The sequence below is a fragment of the Ascaphus truei genome, chromosome 3 (genome assembly GCF_040206685.1).
Source record: "Ascaphus truei isolate aAscTru1 chromosome 3, aAscTru1.hap1, whole genome shotgun sequence".
Lineage (NCBI taxonomy): Eukaryota > Metazoa > Chordata > Amphibia > Anura > Ascaphidae > Ascaphus > Ascaphus truei.
Window position 1 is genome coordinate 11,510,333 of NC_134485.1, and position 10,526 is coordinate 11,520,858.

Genomic DNA, 10,526 nt, shown 5'->3' on the forward strand with positions numbered 1-10,526 from the left:
ATACTATCACTAAGGGGAGTGAAGCCTTATATACTATCACTAAGGGGAGTGAAGCCTTATATACTATCACTAAGGGGAGTGAAGCCTTATATACTATCACTAAGGGGAGTGAAGCCTTATATACTATCACTAAGGGGAGTGAAGCCTTATATACTATCACTAAGGGGAGTGAAGCCTTATATACTATCACTAAGGGAGTGAAGCCTTATATACTATCACTATGGGGAGTGAAGCCTTATATACTATCACTAAGGGGAACGAAGCCTTATATACTATCACTAAGGGGCGTGAAGCCTTATATACTATCACTAAGGGGAGTGAAGCCTTATATACTATCACTAAGGGGAGTGAAGCCTTATATACTATCACTAAGGGGAGTGAAGCCTTATATACTATCACTAAGGGGAGTGAAGCCTTATATACTATCACTAAGGGGAGTGAAGCCTTATATACTATCACTAAGGGGAGTGAAGCCTTATATACTATCACTAAGGGGAGTGAAGCCTTATATACTATCACTAAGGGGAGTGAAGCCTTATATACTATCACTAAGGGGAGTGAAGCCTTATATACTATCACTAAGGGGAGTGAAGCCTTATATACTATCACTAAGGGGAGTGAAGCCTTATATACTATCACTAAGGGGAGTGAAGCCTTATATACTATCACTAAGGGGAGTGAAGCCTTATATACTATCACTAAGGGGAGTGAAGCCTTATATACTATCACTAAGGGGCGTGAAGCCTTATATACTATCACTAAGGGGAGTGAAGCCTTATATACTATCACTAAGGGGAGTGAAGCCTTATATACTATCACTAAGGGGCGTGAAGCCTTATATACTATCACTAAGGGGAGTGAAGCCTTATATACTATCACTAAGGGGAGTGAAGCCTTATATACTATCACTAAGGGGAGTGAAGCCTTATATACTATCACTAAGGGGAGTGAAGCCTTATATACTATCACTATGGGTAGTGAAGCCTTATATACTATCACTAAGGGGAGTGAAGCCTTATATACTATCACTAAGGGGAGTGAAGCCTTATATACTATCACTAAAGGGAGTGAAGCCTTATATACTATCACTAAGGGGAGTGAAGCCTTATATACTATCACTAAGGGGAACGAAGCCTTATATACTATCACTAAGGGGAGTGAAGCCTTATATACTATCACTAAGGGGCGTGAAGCCTTATATACTATCACTAAGGGGAGTGAAGCCTTATATACTATCACTAAGGGGAGTGAAGCCTTATATACTATCACTAAGGGGAGTGAAGCCTTATATACTATCACTATGGGGAGTGAAGCCTTATATACTATCACTAAGGGGAGTGAAGCCTTATATACTATCACTAAGGGGCGTGAAGCCTTATATACTATCACTAAGGGGAGTGAAGCCTTATATACTATCACTAAGGGGGAGTGAAGCCTTATATACTATCACTAAGGGGAGTGAAGCCTTATATACTATCACTATGGGGAGTGAAGCCTTATATACTATCACTAAGGGGAGTGAAGCCTTATATACTATCACTAAGGGGAGTGAAGCCTTATATACTATCACTAAGGGGAGTGAAGCCTTATATACTATCACTAAGGGGAGTGAAGCCTTATATACTATCACTAAGGGGAGTGAAGCCTTATATACTATCACTAAGGGGAGTGAAGCCTTATATACTATCACTAAGGGGCGTGAAGCCTTATATACTATCACTAAGGGGAGTGAAGCCTTATATACTATCACTAAGGGGAGTGAAGCCTTATATACTATCACTAAGGGGAGTGAAGCCTTATATACTATCACTAAGGGGAGTGAAGCCTTATATACTATCACTAAGGGGAGTGAAGCCTTATATACTATCACTAAGGGGAACGAAGCCTTATATACTATCACTAAGGGGCGTGAAGCCTTATATACTATCACTAAGGGGAGTGAAGCCTTATATACTATCACTAAGGGGAGTGAAGCCTTATATACTATCGACTAAGGGGAGTGAAGCCTTATATACTATCACTAAGGGGAGTGAAGCCTTATATACTATCACTATGGGGAGTGAAGCCTTATATACTATCACTAAGGGGAGTGAAGCCTTATATACTATCACTAAGGGGAGTGAAGCCTTATATACTATCACTAAGGGGCGTGAAGCCTTATATACTATCACTAAGGGGGAGTGAAGCCTTATATACTATCACTAAGGGGAATGAAGCCTTATATACTATCACTAAGGGGAGTGAAGCCTTATATACTATCACTAAGGGGAGTGAAGCCTTATATACTATCACTAAGGGGAGTGAAGCCTTATATACTATCACTAAGGGGAGTGAAGCCTTATATACTATCACTAAGGGGAGTGAAGCCTTATATACTATCACTAAGGGGAGTGAAGCCTTATATACTATCACTAAGGGGAGTGAAGCCTTATATACTATCACTAAGGGGAGTGAAGCCTTATATACTATCACTAAGGGGAGTAAAGCCTTATATACTATCACTAAGGGGAGTGAAGCCTTATATACTATCACTAAGGGGAGTGAAGCCTTATATACTATCACTAAGGGGAGTGAAGCCTTATATACTATCACTAAGGGGAGTGAAGCCTTATATACTATCACTAAGGGGAGTGAAGCCTTATATACTATCAGTAAGGGGAGTGAAGCCTTATATACTATCACTAAGGGGAGTGAAGCCTTATATACTATCACTAAGGGGAATGAAGCCTTATATACTATCACTAAGGGGAGTGAAGCCTTATATACTATCACTAAGGGGAATGAAGCCTTATATACTATCACTAAGGGGAGTGAAGCCTTATATACTATCACTAAGGGGAGTGAAGCCTTATATACTATCACTAAGGGGAGTGAAGCCTTATATACTATCACTAAGGGCAGTGAAGCCTTATATACTATCACTAAGGGGAGTGAAGCCTTATATACTATCACTAAGGGGAATGAAGCCTTATATACTATCACTAAGGGGAGTGAAGCCTTATATACTATCACTATGGGGAGTGAAGCCTTATATACTATCACTAAGGGGAATGAAGCCTTATATACTATCACTAAGGGGAGTGAAGCCTTATATACTATCACTAAGGGGAATGAAGCCTTATATACTATCACTAAGGGGAGTGAAGCCTTATATACTATCACTAAGGGGAGTGAAGCCTTATATACTATCACTAAGGGGAGTGAAGCCTTATATACTATCACTAAGGGGAGTGAAGCCTTATATACTATCACTAAGGGGAGTGAAGCCTTATATACTATCACTAAGGGAGTGAAGCCTTATATACTATCACTAAGGGGAACTACACTATTACAAGTTGTGCAAAAGTGTGCAGTGTGTGTTATTACAGAGAGAAACATTGAAGCACCTCTGTAATACAATCAAAATAAAGTGCATTCCCTGCCCAAACAAACAAAAGCATATATATATATATATATATAAATACATCATTAAAAAGGAAAAGTGGAGGAGCTGTAATAATATACTAAATGCATTTTTTTAAATATATATCTAGGAGTTACTTATATTGATGTAGAATGCAGAAAAATGAAATCTCTAAAGTCTAAAGTATATCTTACCTGTAAACTACAATAAACAATTCATCTTTAAATAAAGAATTGTGGCAGAAAAGCATTTACTAGGTCATCCCAATTAGTATTCCAGCTAGATTGCTGATAATTGTATAATCATTGCATGGTGTGGGTGTTGATTCCTAAAACAAAAGGTGCTAGAAGTTCCTCTGAGTTCACCCACAAAACCGCTCTTGGATGGGGTAACAATACTTTGTTAGAGGGCCTTCCTCCCGTTCATTACTGAACGTTTAGCAGAACACGTTGCAGCTATTTTATTGCATAATTCAGAAGAAATATCCTGCGTTCCCCGTACAGATCTGTAGCCTGCTTATCTGGGATGTTTAAACAATGGTTAAAGACTTTTTAGAACACCACATCTGAGTCCAGGAATGGTGACCTGTGGACGTATTTATCGCTTCCTTGCTAAGACAATATGTGCAGGACCCACTAATTCCTTGTTTCTTCTTCTTCTTTGTAGAGAGGATGACCTTCCACCAAAGTGCTCATCTACCAAAGCATTTCACCCCGATGCCTCCTCCTCTGAGCATGATACCCTCACGTCCACCAACACCTACAATGGTCACTTTTGGAATAACGCCAAGTCTAATTATGCCACTGGTTCTTACGCCCACTATAATGGCAATGGCTGCCGTCAGCCCTCTGCTCGCTCAGGCACTGGTCCTGTTCGGCCAATTTACGCTAACGGTGGACAACTTGCTCAAGGTCCTCCAAAGACATTGGTGGTCACAGCTAACACTGCCCCCTCTCCTAAGACTGGAGCTAGGAGCAATGGCACAGTTGGCAGAAAAGCAAAGCCATCCCAAACTAGGTCTTACGCTGTGAGCCAGTCCACGTTGGAGAGAATAGGTGCTGTGCCTGTGATGGTCCCAGCACAGAGCAGAGCGGGTTCGCTGGTATAGGTAGCGTGCAGATTTCTGTAGCAGCGAGGAGAGCAGTGCTAGCTTGTGGGATGTTGGAAAACCATCCTTTGCTGCTCTCTCGTTTCCTTTTATCCTGGCAGGCAATTAAAAGTGCGTAAACCAACCAGTCCTTCGCTCTCCTGAGAGCGCTGACAAAGCCGTGGTACAAGGATAAAACAGGAAAATGTGGACAGTTTTTCAAAGATTAGAACTCAGCCTTGCAGTGCCAAGCACAGCCCAAGGGCTTCCAGCGCAGAATAGCTTATGTGCCTCCCTCACCCCCTTGTAGCTCCTCACATACACAGACCCATCCACAGCTTTATTTTTTTAATGCCTGCCTTGTTTGGAAATCTGTTTGTTTTCTTGTTAAACGAAGAAGGTGCTATGGCGCCCGCCACTGAACACCAGCTATAATTATGTCCATTCTGTTCTTATATCTTTATGACCACGATAAAGAAGGCAGCAGTCACTCCCTACAATCTTCTCTCACTCCAGCACTTTACTAAAGTACACCTAAAGCAGTGGTGCTCAACTCCAGTCCTTAAGATCCCCCAGCAGGCCAGGTATTAGGGATATCCCTGCTTCAGCACAGGAGACGCAATCAGTTGCTCAGTCGTTGACTGGCCAACTCTATTTATTAAGGGCCACCAACCGTTGAAGTCTTCAGGATAACCCTGCTTCAACACAGGAGGCTCAATCTGAGCCACTGATTGAGCCACCTGTGCTGAAGCTGGGATATCCTGAAAACCTGACCTGTGGGGAGTCTTGAGGACTGGAGTTGAGCCCCCCTGATCTAAAGCACTGGTCAATGGACACGGACGAACTGTATACAGACTGGCAGTTACCTATGAGTTCTCCTTAAAGAATGGGCGCAGAACTGTGAATATCACTGGAAGAAGGGCTTGAATGAAACACAAGCTGAGGCTCATCAACAGCAACGAACGTGCAACGGATTTATTTCATGTTGATACTAAATAGATGATGTCTTAAATGCTGATAGCCTGGACTGATATTATGTGCATAGAACACGCATTAGTGTTATTTAACAGAAGTCACTATATTATTTTCCTGTGTCACCCTTTCATCCAGTAACCACCTGTAGCTGTTCCATCCAATAGCTGCATTCACCTCTTCGTTTTGTGATGCCTTCCACATACATTTTACCAACAGCTTTACCCAGATACTATTGCTTTTATCTCTGGGTGTACATGGTGGTTTAGTGAAGCGAACTTCCCTCATATTTTAAAGGGCACCCCATTTTTCTACAGCTTGTGTCCACTTTACCTATGACTCCCACATTTTATTTGGCAGACAAGCACTTGAAAACCAGGCTGCAAAAAGGTAATGGGACAGTAGAGATTGCAAAATGCTTAAATTCTCATTCAAATGAGTGTTATACAGCAGGGCCCCGGGCATACGGCGGGTTCCGTTCCAGGGGCCCCGGGCATACGGCGGGTTCCGTTGCAGGGGCCCCGGGCATATGGCGGGTTCCGTTCCAGAGGCCCGCCGTATAGTGAAAATCGCCGGAAAGCGGATCCGGCGATTTTCAGTGCTGCGCATGCGCAAACCGGCATTTTCGCCGTTCTGCGCATGTGCGGCCTGCGGTCTGCGCGCGCAACAGGCGGTCTGCGCATGCGCGCCGGGCGCACCCGCCCGTTCTGCGCATGCACGATTTTAAATTCAACATGGCGGCCCCCTTCTCGGTGCCGCCGTATCAGCGGAGCGCCGAGAAGCGGGGCCCTGCTGTATATATATATAAATAAATAAAATGAAGCCTGTGGTTTTCAAGTGGAATCTCTTCTCATTCTACAAATCCTTTCCACTGGCTATTGAGAAGGACTATGCACTTTCTGTGAGAAGCCATTCAAGGGTCCGTATATTTACAGTGTTTCTGACAGTTGTGTGAACTGTTGGATCCACATAGAATACTCTATGTGCAACTGATGATGAATCTCGATGGATGTCACAAACATTGGCCATTAACCAAGTCTTCGGGAGTCCGTTGCCAAGTGTGCCAGGCGTTATATTTCAAGAATGCTGTAATAACAAAAAAGGTTCTCATTTTGACAGGTATCATACTCGTAAGAAATTCATTCAGTGTGGGCGTTGGGTGCTTTGATGTCTACCAAACAACCACAGATTTATTGTCCTTTTCACTATGCTTGATTTGAGTTAAGGAAAATGTAAGTACCATTATTCACAATATGCAAATACTGCTGCAGTATACAATATGGCGGCCATCAGGGGGTACAGGTCAACAGAGCACGTGTCCCTTAATAGGAAGGGAGCTGAACCTCCGGGGAGGCTTGTGTGTTATTCTGTGTGTGTCCTTGTCCATTACAAATACAAACAACCAATTAGCAACTCGGCAGAAGGAAGATAAAATACAGCCTGAAAAGTCTGATTCCCCAGGGCTCCTTCTGAGACAGAAGGGATGTATTTCCTAAACCAGTCCTGATATCACAACATTACAATACATTGCTAGCTAAAAGCCATTTGGACAGATAATAATTTGGTAGAATGGTTTTATGTTTCTAAAGCATGATAGACACCAGGGGAGCTCAACTTCAGTCCTCAAGCCCCCCTCGCCCCAAACAGGTCAGGTTTTCAGGATATCCCTGCTTCAGCATGGGTGGCTCAATCTGATTGAGCCACCCATGCTGATGATGGGATATCCTGAAGACCTGACCTGTTGGGGAGGAGGTGCTTGAGGACTGGAGTTTAGCTCCCCTGGTATACGCTATTCTCATTTTGGACGTTTTGAACGTTCTGACTCCCCGCGACCTGGCAAACAACACCCCCGGGTTACTACAGATATCTGTAGTTCGAAAGCATAAAATGTGAGGTCTGATTTCTAAAGACTCCTCGTTGTACTTCTTAGTGGCACACAATGGCACACAATGGCACACAATGGCACAATGCCAATATGAATACAGTAGTTACATTTATGTATTCTGTGTTCTGACTACTTTATTCTGAACAAAAAAAATCTAACAATCATTTTATTGAGAATAATTGGTACTAAACATCTAAAGAATAACAATAAATATCTGAGCAGAATAATGTTACGCATTGATGAACCCATTTCTAAGTTTTGTTTTTTTGCACACCTCCCCGGAAACATGCATTATTGCGGCCATCGAAGAGCGTCTCGATAGTTACCTAGGGTATATATTATTACAACTTGCTTTTACCTGAATACTTTTAACCCAACAAAGACAAAATAATTCCTGCACAGCTTCCCTTGCATTTAAATAGCCACCTCTGGGGTGGAATAATTGGCAGCACATTCATTTTGCTATGGCTTGCATGGTAAAAAAAAAAAACCCTAACGTGTGAGGGTTCGAATGTAACATTATTGTTATAGTTACCAGGTGAAGGGGAGATTATTTGATTTACATACTAGTATTAGTGGCCCTGCAGCTTTGTGTGTTGGAAGAGGTGTTGGCCAAAATCTGGAATAGGACAGGAGTTTTTTTAGTGGTCCACAGCCCGCGACAATCTCTTAACCGTGGCAATGCTAGAAGGGCACGTACGACAGGCCGAAGCCGTGACTGAACACGTTTGCTGTTAGGGGGGCTTGCAAATCTGGTGTTGCAGTTGCAACTGAAATGTTCCATTTATATATAGATATAAAAAACTGATACAAGTAAATAATTGTGTTTAAACAAAGCCACTTGTTTTTTATACTTAAAGCAGCAATGCCTCCCCTTCACCTTTTCTTTACGGGATTATTGGGTGCTATTTTAAGGCCAGGGGTCCCTCCGGCTGTAGAGATACTTACCAGTTACCAGTATCACTTCCTGTTTTTTTTTTTTTTTTTTTAAAAGGGAATTTAAATAGCCATCCAATAGGAATCCGCCACTGGTGATGTCACGGCTTCCTATTTGTCTGAGGTTTGGCAGCCATCTTTATTTCCCCTGGAGGGAGATTTAATCCCTGTAACTTTACTGGTAAGTATCTCAGGAGGGGGGGTTCCTTTAACCCTTTGGTATTGCCAGAATACCGGCACCATACAGTATTACAGACCTTTCTAGCAATGCCGAGGCTCGTCCGCAGATGTTCTAAATGTAACCTGAAGGACCTTCTAAAGCAAGGGCGGCCCACTCCAGTCCTCGGGCCATCAACAGGCCAGGTATTAGTGATATTCCTGCTTCAGCACAGGTGGCTCAAACCTTAAAACGTGACCTGTTGGTGGCCCTTGAAGACTGGAGTTGGCTAGTCAGTGATTGAGCCAGCTGGGCTGAAGCAGGGATATCCTTAAAGCCCGACCTGATGGGGACCCTTGAGGACTGGAGTTGGCCACCCCTGGTCTGTAGAGTGGCCTATTATGACTGTTCTGTAACTTGTTCTAACATCATCACAGCCCGGTCCTGATTTCCAGGTCTCTATTTTCCTTAGAATTGCGGCTCAATTGTGAACAAGAAGGCAAAGGAAGTTTCTGTGCCCTGATTACACTGAGGGTGCCAAAGAATAACCCCCAATGAGTTTAGTGTCACCTACAAATTAGTGTGTGTGTGACAAATGTACAAATAACCAGTGTCATATCACTGGTCAGTACTAGTGCTGAACTAAGTAAGAGCCGCCTGAGGAGACCTAATACACACGGATTTGTGTCTGTTACTGGGTTTATCACAACCTTATATCCAGACAATTCATGAAAAGAACGTTTCATGATAATAACAGTGGTTCCCAAATAGAATTTAAGCCCAGAAGTGGAGAGCCAGGGTATGCATCATCTTTCAGTAATGTCCTGCCACTACTGAAGGGGTTAATGGCGCCGTCCCTCGCCCCCCTAAGATCAAACCGGACCCATGAGAACGAAGAGATAAATCTGTGTGATCTTTTTTACACTACATCAAACCCAAATAATACTCTGGTTCCTATGAATGGGGGTAAAGATAAGGGGACCCAACAAATGAACCGCTCTCAATTCAAATGTTTGCTTTAAGGCTGTTTACAAAGTGTTTGTTGTGATCTAAATGGGAATCAGTGTGTGTTGTGGTGCCCTAAAATATTTCAGCTTGGGCCCCACAAACCATGTCCCATTATCTCAAGGGCCTTACATCTTCTCAGAGTGTAACGTACTGAGGGTTTGTTCCCATCTGGTTATGGGATGTTACAGGTATTATTTAGGGTAAGAGCAGGAGACTTATAAAAATCAGGGAGCATCATCATGTTTAAAGGGCATGAAAACACCTTGCTGGTAATTATTTTGTACATTTTGTATAAAAAAATAAAGAAGAAAAAAAAATGAAAATACTAACAGCAAAGTATTTTTCCTGGACTTTCCTGTTTCAGTTCTGTTATATAACTGTTGATAAATATTATTGTTAAACAAAGTATGTACGGGTCTTTTTTTGGTCTTGTTTTGTGTCTGTCACCGCATCTATAGTATTGTACTGCCACCTGCTGGCCAGGTCCAGAACAGGCAGCAATGTACAGCAGCCCTTGTCATGTTTATACATGAGGAAAGTGCCTGGGCAGATTATAATGTCAATAGTTTGTCTTGTCCCCCGGACATTACTGCATTACGACCATGTGATCTCTTGTTTAGCAGCTATCTCTGCCTCTTGATTTTTCTTTGTGTAACGGGTTTCCCCTCCCCCCCCCCAATCGCAGATTACAGTGTGGGGGTGCAGGGAACATACAATGTTACTCGAGTGTGGTGCGTTACCTGTTGGCTCACAGGAGGGCTGAGCTTCCGCCACGGGGAACCTGGGGCAATTACAATACTATGGACAACCACTTACAATCGGTGCAGCGCCTCCACCTGCGATGGCTCCCACCAAAGGGGGAGTGGTTCCTCGCAGGACAATCACAATAATCACATAGACATGAAGTAATATAACTAAGGACTTTACTAACATGCAAGATAACATATCACGGCAATACCATAATATAACCTGTGTCCCTCTCACGAGGAGACACTTACTGCAACGTCTCGTAGGACGCTTCCCCAACACCCAGTGTCCCACCCAGTGTCCAAAGAACCCCACCCAATGTCCCGCACTC

General features: G+C 43.0%; 1 protein-coding gene across 1 annotated transcript in view; it reads left to right on the forward strand.

Annotated features, from left to right (window-relative positions):
* Window positions 1–9,853, forward strand: part of IGSF11 (immunoglobulin superfamily member 11) — a 255,698-nt gene extending 245,845 nt beyond the window's left edge. Inside the window, exon 7 of the mRNA XM_075593642.1 lies at window positions 4,070–9,853. Coding sequence (XP_075449757.1) covers window positions 4,070–4,511 — 442 coding nt within the window. The 3' untranslated portion in view covers window positions 4,512–9,853. The remainder of the gene's footprint in view (window positions 1–4,069) is intronic.
* The last annotated feature ends 673 nt before the right edge of the window (window positions 9,854–10,526 follow it).